The sequence below is a fragment of the Alexandromys fortis genome, unplaced genomic scaffold (genome assembly GCF_014885135.2).
Source record: "Alexandromys fortis isolate MF-2015 unplaced genomic scaffold, M_Fortis_MF-2015_v1.1 scaffold_80, whole genome shotgun sequence".
Lineage (NCBI taxonomy): Eukaryota > Metazoa > Chordata > Mammalia > Rodentia > Cricetidae > Alexandromys > Alexandromys fortis.
The window spans coordinates 3,634,211-3,658,862 of record NW_026068174.1 but is presented as its reverse complement, the minus strand read 5'-3'; the positions used below and the strand labels follow the sequence as shown (position 1 = coordinate 3,658,862).

General features: G+C 36.5%; 1 protein-coding gene across 8 annotated transcripts in view; it reads left to right on the top strand.

Annotated features, from left to right (window-relative positions):
- The window catches only part of Nf1 (neurofibromin 1), a 263,626-nt gene that overhangs the window by 52,758 nt on the left and 186,216 nt on the right, over positions 1-24,652 (top strand). For 7 of the 8 annotated variants that reach the window (XM_050128878.1, XM_050128876.1, XM_050128877.1 and 4 more), the window contains exons 6-12: positions 5,274-5,341; positions 5,565-5,640; positions 6,297-6,454; positions 10,329-10,502; positions 10,926-11,048; positions 11,491-11,565; positions 18,648-18,779. In XM_050128878.1, the coding sequence (XP_049984835.1) occupies positions 5,274-5,341; positions 5,565-5,640; positions 6,297-6,454; positions 10,329-10,502; positions 10,926-11,048; positions 11,491-11,565; positions 18,648-18,779 (806 nt within the window). Of the gene's footprint in view, positions 1-5,273; positions 5,342-5,564; positions 5,641-6,296; positions 6,455-10,328; positions 10,503-10,925; positions 11,049-11,490; positions 11,566-14,183; positions 14,203-18,647; positions 18,780-24,652 lie in introns of those variants that run through there. The other variant, XM_050128879.1, reaches the window with a different exon arrangement.

The following is a 24,652-nucleotide window of genomic DNA, read 5'->3' as shown; positions in this document are numbered from 1 at the left end:
TCAGTGATTGTCTTGTGCCAAGTGCTTCAATCAGCCAGTCAAACTTCTGGCACCTTTTTTAAACCATGAGAATTTCAATATTACACTTAGGACTTTCACTCAGTGGGTCCATATCTATAAGCTCAGCTTGATCCAGTTTTATGTTCCTTTCACATCATTAAAATCTATTCTCAGCCGGGTGATGGTGGCGCACGCCTTTAATCCCAGCACTCGGGAGGCAGAGGCAGGCAGATCTCTATGAGTTCGAGACCAGCCTGGTCTACAGAGCTAGTTCCAGGACAGGCTCCAAAGCCACAGAGAAACCCTGTCTCGAAAAACCAAAAAAAAAAAAAAAAAAAAAAAAAAATCTATTCTCATACATATTCTCTGGACTTCTGTTTGAATGAATTAAACACTCTAGTGGTGTAGCACACCTTCTTATGAATTTTACCTTTAGGAGCCTGCTTAGGCTTGATTCTACTTGTATTTTGTAGGCTACTTTTGGTGGGCACTGAGGGATCTTATTATGGTCTTGCCTAATATTTCTTCTTAAGGGAAAGCCACAGCTAGTTTGTATACAAGGATTAATTTCCTCAGGCAAAGGTACAGAAGGAAATACTGCAAGGGATGGGATGCATCCTCCACTAGGAGTGGGAAGACTACTTTCTCAGGTCACATAAACCTTTCAGAATATGAGGCTTCTTGAGTCCTCTGCTTTGCTTCTCCATTTTGAATCTCCCACACGTCTCCATCTCAAGTTCAGGAGGCCCCACCATTACAGTCTGCGTTTAGGTTCTAATATTAGTACAGAGTTACTGTAGGAACAGGAAGATGCACTTACTAGCAGGAGTGAGGCAGGCAGGCAAAAAGAAAAGGTTTCTTCCATGACCTTTTATGCAGGTTGTCATCAGAAGGTGTGGCCCAGATTTAGGGTGGCTCTTCCCACATCAAGTGATCCTATCAGGAAAACCCTTTAGGGTGTACCTAACTACTTGGATTTTTGTCAATTCCAGATGGAGTCAAGTTGACAACCAAGATTAGCCAGCATACTACCTAAGTTTCTGACTTAAACTGTCAGAAACGCAGATTGGAGAAAAGGTACCCCCTTTAACAAATGGTGCTGGGGAAACTGGATTTTTATATGTGGAATGAATATAAGTCCATATCTCTTGCATTGCACAACAATAAATTCAGTATACCAAAACCTTAATGTAGAAAGACGGCGTAGGGGCTGGAGAGATGGGTCAGCAGTTAAGAGCACTGACTGCTCTTTGAGAGGTTCTGAGTTCTCAGAAACCACATGGTGGCTCACATCCATTTATAATGAGATCTGGTGCCCTCATCTGGCATATAGACATACTATACACACAATAAATACATCTTAAAAAAAAAGACAAAGATAAAGCATTTCAGTAAATAGGCATAGACAAGAATTTCCTGAAAAGAGCTATAGCATAGGAAACAGTACCAAGATTTGACAAATAGCATTACACACCAAGGCATAGGATGCACTCACTAGATTGAAGAGACCATTTACAGATTTGGAGGAAAAAATTGCCAACCTCACATCTGGCTGAGGATTGATATTTAGGATATATAAAGAACCTGCTAAAATTAAACTCTAAGACCATTCAGTCTATAGATAGACTTATGAACTGAAGAGATAGTCCCTATTAATAGAAGGAGTACAGATGACCAGTAGATACTTGGAAAATGTGTTCAACAATCAGGGAAATGTAAATTAAAACTGCTTTCAGAGTTTTTTTCACCTCAGTTAAAATTGCTATCTTCAGAAAACAAATGCTGGTGAGGATGTGATGCAAGAGGAGCCCTTATTCACTGCTTTTATGAATGTAAATTTGAATTGCTACTATGGAAATCAGTTGGGAGGGTTATTCAGAAATCCAGTAATAGACCGTATGGCTTAGATACACTACTATATTGCATAGCCCAGAAATACATGTACATCCATTTTTACTGCCGCATTATTCACAGTGCCAGGAAATGATACCAGGCCGAATGTCCATCAAGAGAAGAATGGATACAAAAAAATGTGGTACAGTGAGTGGTGGTAGCTACAACAGTGGGCATTAGCGTGGCATTGGGAGGGAAAGCTGGGAAGGATGGTGGTAAGGCCAAGGCCAAGTTAATTTCTTGCTCCTAGAGAGCTGGGCAATATACTTCCTTGTGGGCCACGTTCACAGGCAGCATGGATAGGTGGTAGGTGCTGCTGCTGTTATGCACAGTGCTGAAATTCTGGAGAACCTTACCCTTAAGGCATTAGAGCTGACAGCTAATGCTTCAAGGATCTCACTAGGAAGTATACCTCTCAGCGTCACTTGCAGCTTGCAGGCTGTGGTGGGGAGGAGTCGGATTCACTTATCAAGGCTAGGGTAGTCTGATCCCTTACATCCGCAAATCTCAAATTACAAAGAAATGCCAGCTGAAAATTGCCTACGAGGGTTATTTTAACCAGCTTCCTTCCTTCCCATTGTTCTGTAACTGGAACAGAAGATAACAATGAGAACGTGGCATTTTAAAAAATAGTTAAATGGAAAAGTATAGATAATCACTGTAGCCATGATCAAAGAAACATTTCTATGTTCTTTGACTCAGAGTTTGGTGAAGTGCCTTTTCATATGGTGAAGTTGTGTGTTGACTGGTCATATTTTTCCTTTGTTTTTTTTTTTTTTATTAAAAAGAAAAGCGAATCTTATTGGCATTTCATTTGTGTTTTAATAAATAAAGCTTGCCTGAGGATCAGAAGAGTAAAACAGCCACACTGGCCAGAGTTACAGACCAGGCAGTGATGACACACACCTTTAATTCCAGTAGCCACACTAGTTTGCCATAGAAACCAGGAGGTAGTGGTGTACACCCTCCAGAACCAGAGAGGATTATAAAATGGGAGGAGATAGCTCTCAGTCTCATTTTGAGATTCCTGGAGGATAGCCATTTTGAACTGAGGTAGAGGTAAGAGCCAGTGACCGTCTGCTTTGCTTTTCTGACCTTTAGGTCAGAAAATTTCTGTCTGTGAATTTTTATTAATTGTGATTCATAACATCAATGAACCATGATATATATATATCAGAATTTTATGCAACTATAAAGAAAAATATAGTCATGACATTTGCAGGAAAATGGATAGAACTAGAAATCATTAAGTTAAATAAGCCTGATTCAGACAAACAAATCATGTTTCTTTCCTATATGGAACCTAGATTTAAAGGGGTAAGTTGTATGTGGGAGGTTACAAAGTGGTTCATGATGGGGTGAAGAAGTGGATCCTAAGAGGGAGAAACAGAGAGGTTAATGAAATACATACAGCATGAAAGCAGAAGGGTGGATTGCTTGGTTTGGAAAACAGGGAGCCTACTAGGAGGCAGGGACTATGGAGGTAGGGTAGGGATAGTGATGGAGAGCTATATAGAATGACAAATATTCATAAAGTGCCATAATGATGCCCATTTCTTTGCATGATATCTTAAGATTAAGAAAAGTATCAAAAATAAAGTATAATCTATTTTAAATAGGTTAGCAGACTTAAAACTGCTCTGCTAGACAGTGATGAGCAAGGACATAACACAGTTGGTCAGTATGCTATGTTCAGTTGACAATTTTTCTGAAAATCTGCTCTGCAGATCTCATCAAGAGTCCTTACAAACTGTTTGTCTCCTAGATAATTGCCTACCTTGAAGAAAATAATAATGTGGAAAATCTTTATATAAGTACACTTGTTTACCAGTGCTACTTATAATACTGGAATACTAAAATTTATTTAGATGTGCAACTGGAAAACATTCCTTCCTTCCTCTTTCATTCATTCTTTCTTTCCTCTTCCTTTTTTTCTTTCAAGATTTGTTATGTGTGTGTCTGTGTGCATATGCTGCACTGCCCTCAGATCAGAAGAGTGTGTTGAATCCTGTGAAGCTCAAGTTGCAGATGGTGTGATGTGGGTTCTGGGAACTGTCCTCAGGTCCTCTGAAACAGCAGCCAAACCACCTCTCCAGCCCCTGTAGTTTTTTTCTTTTCCTTTTTCTTCTGAGCTTCTCTGTGTAGCTCTGACTGACCTGTATGTAACTTACTATGTAGACCAGGCTATCCTCAAACTCAGAGATCCTCCTGCCTCTTCCTCATGAATGCTACGATTAAAGATATTGCCATCATGATTGGCTTTTTTTAAAATTATACTTAAAAATAAGATTTATTATTTTTATTTTACGTGCATGGGATTTTGCCTACATGTGTCTGTGTAGCTTGTGAGTGTGCTGTTTGGTGCCTGCAGAGACCAGAAGAGGGTGCCTGAGCCACCATGTGGGTGATGTATATCAAACCCAGGTTGCCTGGAAGAGTGTCTAGTGCACTCAACCACTGAGCCATCTTTCCATCTCCATGTTTTTGGTTTTTGGTTGTGTGTGTGTGTGTGTGTGTGTGTGTGTGTGTGTGTGTGTGTGTGTGTGAGAGAGAGAGAGAGAGAGAGAGAGAGAGAGAGAGAGAGAGAGAGAGAGAGAGAGAGAGAGATTTTTTTGAAACAGGGTTTCTCTGTAGCTTTGGAGCCTGTCCTGGAACTAGCTCTTGTAGACCAGGCTGGCCTCGAGCTCACAGAGATCTGCCTGCCTCTGCCTCCCAAGTGCTGGGATTAATGGCGTGCACCACCCGGCCTGTTCCCATGATATTTATTTATTTATTTATTTATTTATTTATTTATTTATTTATTTATAAACATTAAAATAATAGAGCAGAGGTAAAACCTGAAGTTCAAGGCATGTTTGCTTTTTACTTTTTTCCATCTTTATCAATGTAGCTCATGAGTTTGGGGTTTATATTTATTTTTACTGTTAAATTGCTTATTAATAATATTGGTGGTTCATGCATTTGATCCCAGCACTCAGGAGGCAGAGGCAGGTGGATCTCTGTGAGTTCGAGGCCAGCCTGGTCTATAGGGCGAGTTCCAGGACAGGCTCCAAAGCTACAGAAAAACCATGTCTCGAAAAAACTTGAAAAAAAAAAAAAGAAGCAAAATAGTATATAGAATTATTTTATAGCCGGGCGGTGGTGGTGCACGCCTTTAATCCCAGCACTCGGGAGGCAGAGGCAGGCAAGTCTCTGAGAGTTCGAGACCAGCCTGGTCTACAAGAGCTAGTTCCAGGACAGGCTCCAAAACCACAGAGAAACCCTGTCTTGAAAACAAAATAAAACAAAACAAAAAAAAAGCAAGAATTATTTTATAATAGTTCTCAATTGTATTTGTGTTAAATAATTGAGAGTTAATAAAACAAAATTTTTCCCTCCAGAAACAGCATTTAAATTTAAAGCCCTGAAGAAGGTGGCCCAGTTAGCAGTCATAAACAGCCTAGAAAAGGTAAGCCCCAGCCTCCTGCGCACCCAGGTCTGGTGTCAGGTACAAAGTGTGCTGTGTTTATACCTTGATATAGGAAAGTCAGATCTCATGTGGTAGTTTTACATTGCATGGTGGAAAGAATGCAGTACAGTATTTTTATGTAGAAAGTTTAGATTCTGTGCTATGTAATATATTGGAAATATTGACTGCTTTCATATAAAAGCACATATTTTGTTACTCGTAGGCCTTTTGGAACTGGGTAGAAAACTATCCGGATGAATTTACAAAGCTATACCAAATTCCTCAGACTGATCTGGCTGGTAAGCCGAGTGACTGTGTGTGTGTCTTTGTTAAGCTCTTAGAGGTAAAACATGCTGCTTTTTGCTTACTTTGTTTTAAAAGTGGCTTTTCTATCTTTTATTGTCAGCTGTTCCTCAAATAGGAGTTACGATTTTTCTCTCCTATTTCTGTATTATTTCCAGTGCTTTCCCCTTGGAGCAAGTAGGTAATAAGTTTTAAATAAAGCTCTAGTTCTTCATGTGTGATTGAATATTGATAGCTCTCTCACAGCACATGTGAGAGAGAGAGAGAGAGAGAGAGAGAGAGAGAGAGAGAGAGAGAGTGTGTGTGTGTGTGTGTACTTTATATTTAGGTAGGTTTGTCTGAGGAGGAAATACTATTTTTATTTTTGAATAAGATTTTTGGGGGGATACCTGCATAGCAGAGAATAGAAACTTCTGGGGAGCGGGGAATTCTTTTTTGAAGCTGCCAATTTTTTGTTCCTTTTATAAGACCCTAATAGTGTGACAAAAGCCATTCTAAAATGTGGACTTTTATAGGATGGGTCAAGGTAGCCTTTCTCATACATTCTTTTAAAACTGTGATCTTTAGGTTTTTTGTTTAGTCTGGATTTGAATTTAATGCTAAGGATTTTCTTATCTAATAAGATGATTTAATATTTGTATTTTTTACATAGAGTGTGCAGAAAAGCTGTTTGACTTGGTGGACGGTTTTGCTGAAAGCACCAAACGTAAAGCAGCAGTTTGGCCACTCCAAATCATTCTCCTCATTTTGTGTCCAGAAATAATCCAGGATATATCCAAAGAGGGGTTTGATGAGAACAACATAAATAAGGTGAGGAGGGCAAAGTGAATGGCCGTCATTTTCTGATGGGAAGCAGCTGTTTCACTCAAGTGTACATTTTAGTTCTAGCCGTTGTGGGTCGAGCAGTTGGCTGCCTTAGCAAAGTCATGTTCACAAGTCAGTTTATTTAAAAGGATGAGTAATATGCTCAGTGTCTGAAGGCTCTGAACTCTGTTTTTTTAGTACTGAGTGATATTAGCTGATTATTTTTTGTTAATTAAACTTGGACTTTGCTTTATTCATCATTATAATATATTTTGAATTTATAATTTAACTTTATATTTATGTGTTTAAATTGAATACAGCTGACTATTCACAAATAAATTACATAGCAAACTGCATTTTCTAAAGCTTTATGGCGATTTTTGGAAATATATATGTTGGTTTTTAGAAATATATATTTAATATGTTTTTTCATTGTGAAATATTTTTATCCTAACAATTTTATATCTACAAAATTAATGAAAATTCAGAAGTTTCAATCTTTCCTATGGGCTAAAATAACCTAATTTAAAAAATCTTATATAATCATTAGATTTTGGTGTTCCCAAGTTTTCTTTGACTTTTGCTTATTAGCATTAATTAAAAAAACTAGGATTAGCCAGGCCTTTAATGCCAGCTAGGGAGTCAGCGGCAGGCAGATCTCTGTGAGTTCAAGGCCAGCCTAGTCTACAAGAGCTAGTTCCTGGACAGCCAGGGCTGTTACACAGAGAAATCCTGTCTCAAAAAACAAAACAAAACAAAAACAATAAACAAAAATCCCCCAAACCAAAAAAAAAAAAAAAAAAAAAAAACCCAGGGATTTGAGAGATAGTTTATTGGTAAGAATTTCTGCTCTTCCAGGGGACCTGAGTTCAGTTTCCAGCATCCACATTAGGCAGTAACTCTTGTAACTGCAGACCCCCCCCCCCAAAAAAAAAAAAAGAAAACAACACTAAGAAGGGCTAAAGAAGCTGCTCAGATACTTTCCACCAAGGCTGATAACCTGAATTGGATCCCAGATCCCACATGGTAGAAGAAGAGAATTGACTCCTCCAAGTTGTCTTCTGACCCCTACAAAAATGCTCTGGTGTATTCTGATACATACAGAAAATAAATACATGTAAAAAAGAAAAAAAAAACAGTAAATTGAAACAAAGAAAATTTCACTGTATATTTCACAGACAAAATTTCACACTCACTGAAAAAAGTCACTTTTCTCATCTTTCTCTTCCTTCTTCCCTTTCTTCCTTCACTTATTTTTTTATTTATTTTTTCAATATAGAGTATCTTCTCAATATATAGCTCTGACTGTCCTGGACATCTCTGTAGACTAAGCTGGCCTCAAACTCAAAGAGTTCTACTTGCCTCTGCCTCTTGAGTGCTGGGATTAAAGGTGTGCACCATTATGTCTGGCTTTCACCCTCAGTTTTAAGTTGGCTAGTTACAGTTATATCTAGAGCTAAACTATATAGCAATCCATAATTAAATTGACACATTGATCACCTTTTCCAGGGTCTTTTGTATGTATTTCTCTATGTAGGCTTTGTCTTTGAAATTTTCCTTTTTTTTTTTTTAAAAAAAAAAAGATTTTCATCTTAAAATTCTCTGATCAATTAAGAATGCTTGTTTGTCTTTGAGAGTACCCAGGTTCCCAGAACCCACATAGCAGCTCACAACCACCTGTAGCTTCAATTTGGGGGGCTCTGACAGCCCTCTTCTACCTGCCCTCTAAAGGCACCAGGCATGTACATGGTGAGGTACATGCAAGCTAAACACTTATACATATAAGTTAAATATCCTGCACAAATATTTTAAGCTGCTACTGGGCTTAGCTTGTGGGTTTTTTCTGCCCGTGAGATTACCCTGTTTTTGATCTGTCTTTATTTGGCTTTGAAATCAAGATACCTGCTAGCTTCACAGGCCTGAGTAGGGTTTTCTTCCCCCTTGTTTTTGATATGAATTGCCCTTGAAAGTTTGATCCTCTTGCCTCAGCTTTCCAAGTGTGGCAGTGTACTGGCCTCATACATTGAAGTAGAAAGTATTCCTTTCTCTTTAAGTTTTTGGAAGTACTTGAGAAGGGTTGGTGCTAAATTTTAAAATGTTTGATAGAATTTACAAAATGAACATAGGATTCTGGATTTTTCTTTGTAAAGAAGTCTTTTATTACTGATTTATTTTTCTTATTATATTTCTGTTAATGCTTTCTGTTTCTTCATGGCTTTTGCTAGACCATGTACCTATAGGAATTTGTTATTTCATTTTTATTCTGTTTATTGGTATATCATTTTTATAATAGTCTTTTTTTTCAAAATCTGTAATGTCACCACATTTAGTTTTGACTTTAGTAATTTCAATTTGCATGCATGCACAAGTGCTCTCTGTCTGTATGTGCGTGGTGTATGTACATGTATTATGGGTGGCACACATTCATGGTGGCCTGCTTATCTCTCTGATTCTTACTTGCTTGAGCTGGCTTCTCACTGAAACCTAGAACTGACTGATGGTAGTCAATAAGCCCCAACAACTTTCTTGGAGTGGCCATGTTCATCTTTTTAAATGGTTCTGGGATCTGGACACAGTTCCTTCTGCTTGTACAGCAAGCGCTTTTGCCATTTCTCTAGCCCACCTCCATCCCGCCTAAAATCTACCCAAAAAAATTTATAAATTTTGTTGACTTTTTAAAAAATCAACTTTTGTGGGTTTTTTTTCCCCCTCCACTGCTATTGTATGTCTTGTTAAATTCATCTCTTCTCCAATATTTATCATCCCTGCCGTGTGCTTCTTCTGGGCTTAGCTTCCTTTTCTTTTTCCAGTCCTGTTACTGATTTGAGAGCTTTCTTATTTTCATGGGTTTAAGTTTTATTCAGCATGGCCCTTGCATGATGCGTTGCCTTATTTTACCTGAAGGTGTTTCTAGTTTCTTTCTTCTGATGAGAGTTTTTTTAATTCACTAGCTGCTGAGACTTTGTTGAGTTTTTACATATTTGTGAATTTTCTAGTTTTCCATATGCTTCTGGTTTCCAGTTTCTGCTCCCCTTTACTAGAAATAACATGTTAATTTTAACCACTTTCAACATATTAAGACTTTCTTATTGGCCTAACATGTGACTCATTTTGGAAATATGTGCCATATACACTTAAGAATATGTATTCTGGTTTTGGATAAGTTTAGCTTTTGAAATGTTAGTTTTGAAGATCTATCTGGAGACGAGATGGAAACCTGAGGTTTTCATCTAGCAGAAAATCCAAGGAAAGAAATTTGTAAGGTACAAAAAGGGTATTGAAGTCACAGAAATGTATTTTTAGATGCTGGAGAGATGGCTCAGTGTTTTAAGATCACTTGTTGCTCTTGCAGAGTAAGCAGGTTTGACCCTGTCCTGAACAGTTCAGAACACATCACAAAATCAGCACATAGGTGACTGAAAACTCCCAGTGGACATTGTCATCATCAGAAGAGGTCTTTGATCCATTTTGAATATACTCTTGAGTAGTAGAAAAGAATGAAACAAGTTGACATATACCACAACCACGACCGTCATATATTTAAACGTCAAAGATAACATCAAAAGGAAGATAAGATAAAACCTACTCTTATGCTGAGTTTCAATGTATAGGAAGGAATGTTTCTTCCCCCCCCCCTTAGGAATGTTTCTTTTATCCCTATAGAAAGTCAACAGAGAAAGCAGAGAAAAGTGTTTTGTCTTTATGTTCTTTTTTAACTTGAGAAAGATTAAGTGATGACTCCTTAAATATGAAATGCAAGCCAAATATAAACCATTCTTTTTATAGTTTGAATTTTAGATGCTGATAATTTGCTACTTTGTTAGATAATCTACAATAGTACAAACTAGATTTCTTGTCTTCCTAAATTTAAATTCTGTAGAAACTGTTTCTGGACAGTTTACGAAAAGCACTTGCCGGCCATGGAGGAAGCAGGCAGCTGACTGAGAGTGCTGCCATTGCTTGTGTCAAGTTGTGTAAAGCAAGCACTTACATCAACTGGGAAGATAACTCTGTCATTTTCCTACTAGTTCAGTCCATGGTTGTTGATCTTAAGGTAATATGCTCTTCTTTCCCGTCTATAGACTTTAAGTAAATTAAGCAGATAAACGTCTAGTCTGAGTATTCTGCTAAAGCTAATTTCTAACTCTAAATTTAAGTTAACTTTGAGGATAAGTTCAGAGGAACTGCTTTTGTTGTTACTGTGCTCATTAGATTGAGAACATGAAGAATGATATGCGGTTTCCATAATATATACATACGTGGGTCTTAATGTAGAAATTTTGCTTGGTGGGAATCATGTGGTATAAGAAACCTTATCTGATATCTACTACCAGAAATAAGCAGTATTTTGTGCTTTTTCTGTTAACTAAAGTTTACTGTAATTGATGTGGATCATGTTGATTATGTTTATATACTTTGTTAAAGAAATACTTCACGACTATTTAAAGGCCACTGTTTTCTGTTGGGATTTTTATAGAACCTGCTTTTTAATCCAAGTAAACCATTCTCTAGAGGTAGTCAACCTGCAGATGTGGACCTCATGATTGACTGTCTTGTCTCTTGCTTTCGGATAAGCCCTCATAACAACCAACACTTTAAGGTAAGAAAATTGTTTGCTGCAACCATGTTTATTGATGTGGTTGTGCTTATAAAATGCAGAGACTATAAAGATGAATAGGTGTATTTTTATTAGTATTTCTTAAAAAAACAGATTTTTAAAAAAAATTTTATGTATCTGGATATTTTGCCTGCGTGTATATTTGTGCACCATGTATGTGCTTGATGTGTTCAGAGACCAGAAGAGTCATTGTATCTTCTGGAACTAGAGTTACAGACAGTTGTGTGCTGCCATGTGGGTCCTCTGCAAGAGCAGTCACTGCTCCTAGCCTGTGAGATAGCTCTCTTGCCTCTTAGTATTATCTTTTAAATATTATATATTGATGCTAATTTGAAACTGTAAATTAATTTTATCAAAAAAAATAATTTAAGTTTTTGCTGTTATTTTGTCCTTTTTGTGTTAATGATCTTTTCCCCCCTGGCAGATATGCCTGGCTCAGAATTCACCTTCTACATTTCACTATGTGTTGGTAAACTCACTCCACCGCATCATAACCAATGTAAGTCTAAAAGGTATTCTCCATTACTAAAAAAGTACTTTTTCTTTTTTCTTGGTTATATATTTTTCCACTTTTTTTAAAAAAGATTTATTTATTTATTATGTTTACAGTGTTTTGCCTGATATCCCTGAAGGCCTGAAGAGGGCCCCAGATCTCATTACAGATGGTTGTGAGCCACCATGTGGTTGCTAGGAATTGAGCTCAGGACCTCTGGAAGAGCAGCCAGTGCTCTTACCCTCTGAACCATCTCTTCAGCCCCTATTTTTTCCGCTTTTAAGAAAGATGCTGGTTTTAGCACAAGTTCTTTACTTAGAACCTTATATAAAACCATGAGTGTCCACATGGTGGATACCAGCATGTGATCTACAGCTGTAGTTTTTATGTGTGGTCTCAACATGAGGCTCTTACTGAGAGGGAAAAAGTTAATAGACTCTTTTAGAGACAGTAAGCCTAAAAATTTCATTAAAGTTCAAAACCCGTTGACAGCAATGCCACTGAAAATATAGTTTAGTACTTTCATAGCAAACTATTTGTATGTCTGACTTACTTCAAAGGAAGAATAATTATAACATAGCCTAGTATGGCACATTTACAAATGGTTAAGCCTTGTTTGATTATACCTGTTAATCATCCTTAATTAGAATAAAATGCTAACATTTTAAAAGATGTATTCACAAGATGCAAAAGCATAGTAGAGAAAGTGAGCGAATTCTTTAGAGAGGTATTTGTGATATAAGTGTGTGAATTAAAAAGCAGACAGTAAAAACTTACTAGATGTGAACGTTAGATTTTTTAAAATTCTGCTCCTTTTATGAACTCTGTGTATTTGAATGTTCTATGATTTTATTTTTTATAGTTCTTCTTTTATCCATTGAAAGATATGCTACAGTTATGAACACATTGTTTACTTTGTTCCTGCCTTCCCCCCTTAAAATCTTTGATCATTGATACCTTGGTATGTTTGTCATATTTATAATTAAATTCCAATTTATTACTCTTGCAAATTAAAAATAATCCCCACTTCTTCACTTACCTTGGATATATTGAATTAAACCAAATATTCCTCCCCACCACCCTTTTTGGTTTTCTCTTTAAAAAGATATTCTTGCAGGGAAAAATAACTGCCGATAAAGTCACTTAGTGATATATTCGTTTTGCTTTGTGGAGTGCTAATACATTTCAGGACAGTAGTTCTTTGTTTTCAGCCTGGCTTTGTGCCTTGAAGGACATTTATCATTTTCTGCTCAATTCATGAAATGGCAACTATGCTGTATCTCCTGCATTATGAACAGCTAAGCTCTTGGGGGAACAGTACTGCCTTCAGCTGAATATTGCTGCCTTAAATTATGGGTAGACTTTATACTAAATGTAATTAGTTCCATAGAGGATAGTCTAATGAATCTGAGTGTAGATGAAATATGTTTACCGGAAAAACTTAAAAATGCTGCACACTTGCCAGGGTAATGACTCAGACCATTGTCCTTCAAAGGTGTAGTTTTAAAGTTAAAAATCAACAAGCCAAAAAGATGGTTTGTCTATCCTGTAAGTTTATATGTAATTCAAAAATACGATATTACTCCCCACTTTGATTCAAATGATAGAAAGTATTCCACTTATTAACTAAATAACTTTATAGAAATGGTTAAAACTTAATAAATCCACGTTTATAATATTTGATAGTCTGTGATTAGTTACTTTAATTGTGAAATATTTTTGTCTATAATTGAATACATAGAGCACTTTCAAGCATGGACTTGGCAATGCTGTAAGTGGCTGAGCTGCTCTTTTCTGGGTTCCAAGCATGCCAGAGTGTTAGTTCCTTGCATGCCTCAATGTGCCTGGTGAAAATGTGTGCACCCTTTTTAAGGAGTGCTGCATGTGTGAAAGCAGAGTGTGTCTGCATCCGGGAACATTGTGTTTATAAAGCTCCTATACTGACTTATGTTTAAATAATATATATTAGAAGCCATTCAGTGGAATAGCTGTAAAAAACTCAAATAATGCTGAAGTGTCTTTTTTTTTTGTTTATTTATTTTGAGACGAGGTCTCACTATGTAGTGTTAGATGACCTGAAACGCACTGTTGTAGACCAGACTTGCCTTATACATACAGAGACCCATCTATCTGGCTGTCTTCCAAATGCTTGGGTTAAAGGACTGAGCCACCACACTGGTCCTCCAAAGTGACTTTCAGGTTATACTTTAGTTATCCTCATCTCTAGAGATTGATTGGTAAATTGTTTCTTATTGGCTAGCCTAACAAATACTGATTCTCAAGCACTTTTAATTATAAAGGACTAATTAAAACAGTTGATATGCAAATTTATACAATCAAGTATTACAGAGTTTAACTGGAAATTTTTAGAAGGAAAATGTGTTTGTTTCCAGTCATATGAATTCTTTACTAGTTTCATGAAATCCAGATTTTAGGTTTATTTATGTATACTTTTTAAATGATTTAGTTCAGTATGCCTTCAATGTTTTCCTTTTTCATGTCTCTTAATCCAGTTGACAGTTTTTTAAATTTTTGTGTTCCCTTCAAAGATAAAAGTTTTATTATTTTTCTGGGTTTATATAGAATTAGAACTGATGCTTGGAGTTTTATTTTGCCTCTGTGAGATGTCCTCATATACAATTTGTAAGTACTGTTTAGATATAAAACATTCCAATTTCTTTTAGAAATTCTTAAAGTCTATTCATGATTTGAATTTTGTTGCAGTGTAAGGTTTTAGCAGTTTCTAAAATGCTGTTTATACTGTCACTTTTTAAAAATAATATGTACAAGAAAGAAACAGTTTAAGATCAATGTTATAGACTTTATCTGTATAAGTTTTTTTTGTTTGTTTATTGAGATGGGATTTCTCTGTGTGGCCCTGGCTTTTCTGAAACTCTGTAGCTTAGGCTGGCCTTGAACTCACAAAGATCTACTTGCTTCTGCCTGCCAGGATTAAAGGAGTGCACCACTGCTACTGGGCTCCTGTGTAGGCTTTTTAAAGGGTAAATTAGATGTGCAGTTGGGAAATTAAGAAATAAACATGGAAGTGAACACGCTACATCTGGCATAGTAGTTTTTTGCAGATTTTTCCTTGTAGCAGTTTATTATAGTTTTCTTATTAATACTTCATATATTGAAGACAATCTTCTTTCAAGAGATGGTTACAGAAATATTTCCACGGTATTTTAAAATCATTTAAATAACCTCTTAGGAATATATATATATATATTTATATATATATGTCACTTATATGAGTATATGTTGCAGGGGGGCCCGCTTGTTCGTCCTGGCAGCCTGGGTAGCTTAGCCCTGAAATAATCACACAGAAACTGTATTCATTAAATCACTGCTTGGCCCATTAGCTCTAGCTTCTTATTGGCTAACTTCTACATCTTAATTTAACCCATTTCTATTAATCTGTATATCACCACAAGGTTGTGGTCTACCAGCAAAGTTTCAGCATGTCTGTCTCCAGCAGTGGATCATGGCCTCTCCCTGACTCTGCCCTTCTTTTCTCCCAGCACTCAGTCCTGTCCTCCCCGCCTACCTAAGTTCTGCCCTATCAACAGGCCAAGGCAGTTTTTTTTTTAATTCATTAATGGTAATTGCAGCACACAGCAGGGACTCCCACATCATGTATAAGTAACTTTTTAAAATAAGTATTATTAAGGGGAAATGTCTATTTAAATTGACAAGTTTCAGAATGGACACACTTAGTAACTGATCAAAATACTAAACTTTTTAAACTAACTCAATTGATATCTAATTTTAGTGCCTGTTTTATTTGAATGTGCATTCATTACTTTGAAATAAATGGATTGATTCCTTACTAAAAAGAAAATTATAAAATCATTAAATCTTAAGCCTGTATGTTAATATGTTTTATACTTACTATCATGGTACATTTTACAGGTATCAAAAATGCTTACACAGAGCTGGGTATTGGTGGCGCACGCCTTTAATCCCAGCACTTGGGGGAGGCAGAAGCAGGTGGATCTCTGTGAGTTCAAGGCCAGCCTAGTCTACAAGAGCTAGTTCCAGAACAGGTTCCAAATGCTTCAGAGAAACACTGTCTCGAACCCCCCCCCCCCAAAAAAAAAAACCGCTTACACAGTAAACTGGTTGTGGTGGCTTAGAATTTTAGCACTTAAGAGGCTAAGGCAGGAGAATAACAAATTCTAAACTAGTTTGGGCAGCATATTTGTAAGTGGAAACTGCATTTTTATTTCCTGGCTGCCCATACCCAAATAATCACACAGAAACTATATTAATTACAACACTTAGACAATGATGAAGGAGTATTTCTAGCTAGCTCTTACATCCCAAATTTCTATGTATCTCCACCAAGTTGTGGCCTACCTGCAATGCTCTGGCATTTTTCTCCACCTTCTGAACTCTGCCTTCTGTCTTCCAGAATTCAGTTTAATTTTCCTGTCTAGCTATATTATGCCCTGCTGTAGGCCATAGCATTTGCTTTATTAACCGATGGTAATAAAACACATTCATAGTGTACACAGGGGAATCCCACATCATTTCCTCTTTTCTGTCTAAATAAAAGGAAGGTTTTAACTTTAACATAGTAAAATTACTTATAACAAAACAGCTATCAAGAAAGAACTACAGTTACAACATTTAGTCTATTTTGGCAAAATTAAAGAAATGACAATATTAAAAAAACAAACAGATGAAGCCAGGTGTTGGTGGTGCATGCCTTTAATCCCAGCACTGAGAGGCAGAGGCAGGTGGATCTCTGTGAGTTTGAGGCCAGCCTAGTCTACAGAGCGAGTTCCAGGACAGGCTTCAAAGCTACAGAGAAACACTCTCTCTCGAAAAACCAAACCAAAGCAAGCAAGCAAACAAACAAAAAACCTGATGAAAATAACAACCAAAACTGAAAACAGCACTTCCCCATTCCCCAATAATTTGTATAGATTGTTTAAAAGGATGTCTGTCTTTTTAGTTTATTAATTTTTGGCACGATTTTATGCAGCATGTAGGAAGAAATAGAAACTCGGTGTCCTTTTTTTTTTTTAAATTAAATCATTCAGCATTTTGTTAGTTTAAGGTGATTTAAAAAACATAGAAATCCAGCTGCATTGATTCACCTGGGCATATCAGTGCCCAAAGTTGAGAAATGTGTTATCTAACAGTAGTTGTTAGTGTTACCAGTTTTATCACATCTGAGGATGAGCTTTTAGCATGCCCATGAAAGGCTGTCTTGACAATGTTAATACTAGTAGGAGGGGCCTGTCTGCTGTGTGACACCATTTCGTAGGCAGTGGAGTAGACAAAGAAGTTGGGTGCTAGAATGCATGTGTTCAACCTGCTCTTTGTTCCTGTTTATGGGCCATGGATTTGATGTGAGCATCTCTCTCGGACGCTGCTTCTGTGACTTTCTTGCCACTGTAACCTGAAACCATGAAATAAATAAACCCTTTTGCCCTTAAGTTGCTTTTGTCAGGATATTACATACAACATGAAGAGAGATGGAGACAGTGAACTATGTCAGTTTGTAGACTTAGCTAAGTTGAATAACAGAGACAGCTAAACCATAAATCCTATTATTTATGATTTTAATTAATGAATTTTTAATGTGTGCAGTTGTTTTACTTATTTGTGTATCACATGCATGTTTGTTGCCTACAGAGGCCAAAAGAGGGTGTTGGATCCCCTGGAAGTGGAGTTGTAGATAGTTGTGAGCTGCCATGTGGGTGCTGCATATTGAATTGGGGTCCTCTGTAAGAGCAGCAAGTGTTTTTAACTCCTGAACTACTTCTCTGACCCCTATTTTATTTATTTTTTGAGATGAAGTCTTGTGTTGCCCAGTGTATCCTTAAACTTCCTCCTGCCTTAGCCTCTCTGTGTCAAGATTAAAGGTGTGCACCACTATGTCTGAGTTAGTTTTGCTTTTAGGTTTCTTGTAAATAGAACTTGAAACTCAAAATACTGTGAGTTATGAGTGAAAACTTAAATGTTAAGACTAGCTTGATTCTGAATAAAAAATAAAGTATGAGTAGGAGGTGTGAAGCTGTTAATTTATCTATTTTTAGTATGTGAATGTTATTATATTGGATTTTTAACTAGAGTATTACAAGCTGAAAATTTATATTTTTAAGCCTGTTGTTTTCATGTGTAATCTATATAAAAGTAGTGAAAGTTATCTGATCATTTTTCTATAAACTGATGACAAACTTTAGTGAATTTTCACAATTACTGTTTTTTGAAGCATTTAAAATTGAAGTATATTAACTAAATTTAATTAATTAAATTTAAAGTAAAGGTGATTAAAGCTACACATTTAATTAAAACAGGCATCATAGGTAGGCTAAACAGAAATAGGAATATATATATATATACATATATATGCATATACATATATACACACATACATAAACACACACACACATATAAAATCCTTAGCTGCTTCTGAGGATGTAGGTGAGTGGTAGACCACATGGTTAACGTACAAAAGCCCCAGTGGCCTCACTTTAATTTTTACAATGCTAAAAATTAGGATTAGCTGTCTTTGTTTATGGTGGCCATTTAGTCTTTCATGTATTATGTGCCATCTGCTTATCAACTTTAAGATTATTGGTTTACTAATAGCTTTATTTCATTTACTAATTTCATGTTGTTGATTATTGTTGTTCGTAAGCATTTAACTAATGGTTTACATAGTCTTTCAACATTGTGTTGAAGCACTTATCTCATAGAAAGCTGTGATGATAGCATTCTACCTACCAAAAAATATATAATATATGCATGTGTTTCTGAAATGTGTAAAAACACAGAAGAAAAAAAGACAAAGATTGGCTAAAGAATTTTCCTAATACTTTGATTTTAAATTTGGTATGACATTATTGAGAAAGGATAGCCTCATTTGCACATGCTCATTATTATATTTTAAAGTATAGTGTGTCTGGTTAGTGTTTGACTTAAAGACATCATTTGAAGACTTTGAAAAATCATCTTATGTGTTTGCATGCTCTTAGAAAGTTTCTCACAAAAGGCTAAAAACTAGAACTACAGTGGTGAAAGAGTATAATCATGTGATTTTTTTTTTTATTCTGTTCTCTCGTTTTCTCTAGTCTGCATTGGATTGGTGGCCTAAGATTGATGCTGTATATTGTCACTCAGTTGAACTTCGACATATGTTTGGTGAAACACTTAATAAAGCAATGCAGGGCTGTGGAGCGCACCCAGCAATACGAATGGCACCAGTAAGAAACCATGAGTTTTGACTTTTACCTGTCTGCTGCATTTTCAGTGTCTTCGTCCCATTCCCGCTGACTTGAGTTTTGGAGGGCCGACTGACTCTTCCCTTTCCCAGGAGTGCTGTGTGTGGTCTGTTGCAGTGCCACCGCTCCTAGTTAACAGGATCTGCTTTTCACTGTGTCTGTGAAGTGAACTTAATTTTCTTAAAGAACAGTTTCCAAAAAATGCTAGTAATATCCTAGTGAATCTCACCATTCTTCTTCTGTTTTTAGTTGAACTTTTTCTTACTCAGGTGTTTTGATTTGTTTCTTGGTTTCAAGGATGAGTAATGGAACCAGACCTTTGGGTCAGAGTGAATGTCCTGATGCTGACTAGTACATAGAAAATTAGAAACTGACTAAAGCAGTACTCAAAGATACATACATTTTAGTAAACACAATCGATCGTTCAGTAAAATTTGGGCAAAACTTGATAGGCACTTTGACAATGATGTTCATTTAAATTTAACAAAGGCATACTTCGAAATTGTTCCATGAAATTTATTAATACAGAATTTAAAGGTCATGGAATGTGAGTTTCCACAGCTAATGATAGGATCATGTACATGATTTCTGTCTGTATGTAGGAAGAGTTTCACATGTCAACTCTTGACATTGATTGGTGGTGCTTTGTCTTCTGCTTATTTTCTATTTTTATTGGCTGCTGTCGCTCACATGGTCAGATGCCAACCAGTCACTGTTTTGCATGGCAGTGGGCTTCTGTGGCTGTAAGTATATATGACCCCTTGTAACTACCTCAGAAAAGTCTGTTATTTCTTTGACTTTTCTGTGTATAGTTACCATTGTAGTCGCATCATGTCATTCCAAAAGAAAACATAGCATGTCTTTATTGGTTTTATCTAATAAACTTTCCATCTCACACTTACTCACACTTATAATTTAAACAGCTTCCTCCTTGGCATGCTTTTATTTCCAAGTTCCTATCATCAGTATACAAAGTATACCAAATACTTTTGTTTTATACAGTTAGGTTCACTGCTTTCCAGTTGTCAGTAGCAGTTTTTGAGGATGTAAAAAAAAAAAAACCTAGATATTCAAATGAATTTTTTTTTTTGAGACAGGGTTTCTCTGTAGCTTTTTTTTTTTTTTTTTTTTTTTTTGAGCCTGTCCTGGAACTAGCTCTTGTAGACAAGGCTGGCTTCGAACTCCCAGAGATCCGCCTGCCTCTGCCTCCCAAGTGCTGTAATTAAAGGCTTGTGCCACCACCGCCCGGCTCAAATGAAATTTTTTATTTAAGGAGCTTTGGCATTATTTACCTCAAAAATAATAACTGAAAGGGCAAGTCATTGGTTTGTTTGTTTGTTTTTTCCTTCACTGTTGGAGATCAAGGCCAGGTCCCCCATGTATGCCAGACATATATTGTACTATTCCCTCTTGGCCCAATGGTATTTTATTAGATAAAATTTAATATGCAAGCTTACTTTAGTTGACCTTTTGTGATGACAAGTACACAGTATATTTTCAATTAAAAAGTTTGTCACAGGTATATATGTTAAAGGTAACATATATAATAGCTATGTAAATATTATTTAACTAGACATTAATTTCTTTAAGCTTTAGTAATTCCTTGACCTCACCCCACACTTTGGTTTTCCATTAGGAGAGCATGCTAACAGTCAAAACCAGGGCCTTTACTATGAACAACTATACCACTGAGCTGTATCTCCAACCCTGGATTACTGTGTACTGGGATATAGTTCAGTGGTAAAGTGCTTACCTCATATACATTGGCCCTTAGGATCAATTTTCATCATTGCAAAAAAGGGTTTTGTGTTTATTACCTAAGTTTATTATACCTCTTATGCTGGTAGGAGATATAACAGGAATTGATGAAAGAAACATATTTGTTCCTGTTTTATATCCAGCCTTGTACTTCCTCCATTTAATTTTTATATATGAGTGCTAAAACAAAATGAACCTTGTTTATTCCTTTGAACAACTAGAGTTTTGAGTGGTAGTGTGATATGTTTTACATTTAAAAGTTTTTATTAGATTTGGTTGTTAGTTGGCTCTATTAGCCCTATAGTATACTACAATCAGTATTTTCTTTATTTTCTTAAAGCCATAATTAGAGAGGATTTCTTGTGGTTCAAGGATATCAATGATAGGAATTTTTATTTCCATTTTTATTTATTTTTGGGAATACCAATATAAGTTTAATTTTCAGAATTGCTTTTAAGCTATTTTCCTTTGGGATATAGGCCATGTAGCTTTGGTTGACCTCGAACTTGCTGTCTTCCTGCTTCCACCTTCCCAATGTTTTATAAGATTTATTTTTACTATTTTTTTTTTGTTTTTTTGTTTTTTTTTTNATATAGGCCATGTAGCTTTGGTTGACCTCGAACTTGCTGTCTTCCTGCTTCCACCTTCCCAATGTTTTATAAGATTTACTTTTACTATTTTTTTTTTTGTTTTTTTGTTTTTTGTTTTTCAAGACAGGGTTTCTCTGTAGCTTTGGAGCCTGTCCTGGAACTCACTCTGTAGACCAGGCTGGTCTCGAACTCACAGAGATCCGCCTGCCTTTGCCTCCTGAGTGCTGGGATTAAAGGCATACGCCATCATTGCCCGGCCCTATTTTTACTATTTTTAATTACATGAGTATATGTGTGGGTGTGTTCACATGAATGTAATTGCCCATGTAGACCAGAGGCATCAGATTCCCCCTAGAGCTGAAGTTAAGGTGATTGTGAGCCATCTGACCTTATTGCTGGGGACTGAACTCAGCTCCCCTGATAAAGCTGTACTCACTCTTGATGACTGAGCCATCTCTCTGACTATTGCTAATGTTTTAAAGCTTTGTATATTCTTATGTATAGAATTTTGAATGTATGTGTGTAATGGCTGTAGGAAAATTTTTTGCTTTTTGTTGTTCTTGTTGTTTGTTTTGTTTCAAGACAGGTTTTTTCTGTGTAACAGCTCTGATTGTCCTGGAACTTACTTTGTAGACCAGGCTGACCTCAGAGATCTTTCTGCCTCTGCCTCCCAAGTGCTGGGATTAAAGGCATGCACCACTTCTGTTTGGTCCGGGTTAATATTTTCATCATTTCTACTTTCATATAGGAAGTAGAGAATTAATATGACTTAGTTATATAGAGTAAGGAAGTTTTAGTGTTTGGGAATCCTTAAGGTAAGCAGCACTCCTTTCTGTGCTTGTGTGCAGACAGATGACAGATGTGCCTGGTGCTGATGCTAGGCTCATAGGCTGCTCCTTGCATTTGGAGACTTAAGAATTCAAGCCTTCACTTTGTTGCAAAAGTAGCAATCCAGAAGTTCCCTGTGGCTGGGTTTCATGGAACACACCTTTAATCCCAGCTCTTGGGTGACATAGGCAGACAAATCTCCATGAATTTGAGGCCAGCATGGGCATGTAGTTTGATCATTTTTCAAAAAAAAGGTTCTTTCTATCAATAGGTAATGTAATATGTGTTTCAAAGCTTGACAACTGCCTACTATTTTGGAGGTAAGTTAGTTGGTATAAAGCAGTAGTTACTTGTGGGCTTGAGAGATGGCTCAGCAGTTAGGAGCACTTGTTGCTCTTAGAGAAGACCTGAGTGTTTCCCAGCCCCCGTAAGGTAGCTCATGAAGATCCTCATCTCTAGTTCCAGGGGATCTGGTGCCTCTTCTGACTTTTGCCAGCACCAGCATGTACATGGTGCACATGCATATACACAAGCAGGCAAAACATACTTGTAAACCTTCTTTTAAAGCAAAAAAAAAACCTAATTGTTTGGATTTTCTTTTTCTTCAACAAGATAAAAATGTTATTTTTACTTTTAGCCAACATAGTTCCTCTTTTTGACTCTTCTACAGAGCAGCCCTGAAAATGTTTTGGATAAACTCAGCCAGTTTCCTCAGAGTTTTTATTATATATATCTTGTGTTGGATGGGCTTTTATTGTTTCAACTCATTGAAAGTGTTTCATTTGATTTGTTTTGATAACTAAGCAAACCAAGGTCAAACATTGTTAAAGGAATTAAAATGTCACGTGGCCAGTGAATGATCAGGCAGAGTTAGTTTTGAGGTTTTTCTGATATCCAGCCTTCATACTGTTTGTCTGGATACCATGTTTCTAAGGACTGTTTTAAATATTGCTTTTGATTATGGGAACTAGCTGTTTTCATATGAGTACTTTACCCATGTTTCCTGTTTTTTTTTTTTTTACTTTAGTAATATTTTAAATTTTTGAAATATTTGTCTCATCCATGATAGTTTATATTTTAAAACTAGAAATATGATTAAATAAAATTAAAGTGTGAAGTTTTTTATTTTTGTCATAGATGGGATCTTGGCATAGATGTTTCTTATCATGCCTGTAAGTCAGTCTCATAGTCGTGAATTAGCTGTGGTTTTGGTTCCTAATTAACTACCCGATCCTCTGACTTAGAAATTTCTTGCCTGGAAAAGCTGATTGTCTTTTACTAACATGTAGCACATGTGTCAGTTTAGCGCAAGTGAAGGTTTTTGTTTGTTTGTTTACATTTCTTCTTAAGAAACTGTTTGTTAAGCAGCAAATTATTCTGGACTCTATGTAGACTGCTAATGGCCATTAAATTAAAAGAAGTATTTGAAATTTCTCAAATCTTAGATTTCCTACTAGTCAGTTATACTGCAGAACAATATCTACATGTTAGTACCTGACATTAAACTAAAAATTACTTAAAAGGTGATTACTAATCAGAGAAAAGTTTTTTATCAACTGATTGTCCTTGGATTGTATGGTTCCAGTGCAAGAGCGGCATCATACACAATTATATCATAGTAAATTTGTTCAGTGAAGGTTTCACATTCATTCAGGTTAGACTTTGAAATACACACACACACACACACACACACACACACAGCATAGAGTCACTTACACACTCTTACTCACTCTAGTACACACACACACACACACACTCATATCTACTTTAATAAGAGCAAACATTACACAGAACTTAATAAATACATCTGATAAACATTTGTTTTAGTGTTGTAGAGTTTGAGTATTTTATTTCTTAAACATTTGAAAATTAAGACCTGTGTATCATGGGATGTCTCATCTCGTAGTTGTTAACTGAAAGAAAATGATCTGTCTTCAGAGATGTTTGTCATAGCCAAATAAAGACTGCACAGTCTGCTGCCCCTGTATCTGTCTGTGCTCACTGCAGGTACCAGGTCAAAAACAGTCTTTTTGTGATGTTATAAGACTAGAGAGAAGACAGAATGACACCAAATCCAGGATGTAATTGTTGGGATTATTTTATTTTTAATTTCTTTTAACTTTTATGGGCATTATTTTGCCTATATGTATGTCTTTGTGATGGTATCAGATCTTGGAGTTACAGACAGTTGTGAGCCACCATTTGGGTACTGGGAATTGAACCCAGGTCCTCTGGAGTCAGTACTTTTAACTGCTGAGCCATCTCTCCAGACCCTGGATTTTTTTTTTTTAATTGGCTGACATCCAGAATTAATTACTTTTTTTTCCCTCCAGTTTTTCAAGACAGGGTTTCTCTGTGTAACATTCCTGGCTTTACTAGATTAAAGGCGTAAGTCATGAACAATGCCACACCAGTTTGGAATTATGATTAATAGGGTGGTATTTATTTAAAGAGGAAAAAACTTACAGATCACCGCCCCAGACAACAGCCCTCTGTGCAACCAGGAAGGGAGTCTAGTCGCTGGCGGAGCAGGAAGTGAAGAGAGTGAGCGGAGGAAGTAGCCGCTTTTTTAAAGGGAGAGAGAGACCACACCCCAATGGGCTGGTATCTCAGCAGCTATTGGTTGGAGGGGCGGAAGGACCTCCCGCAACACCTCCCCCTTTTGTTTAAGTAAGAGAG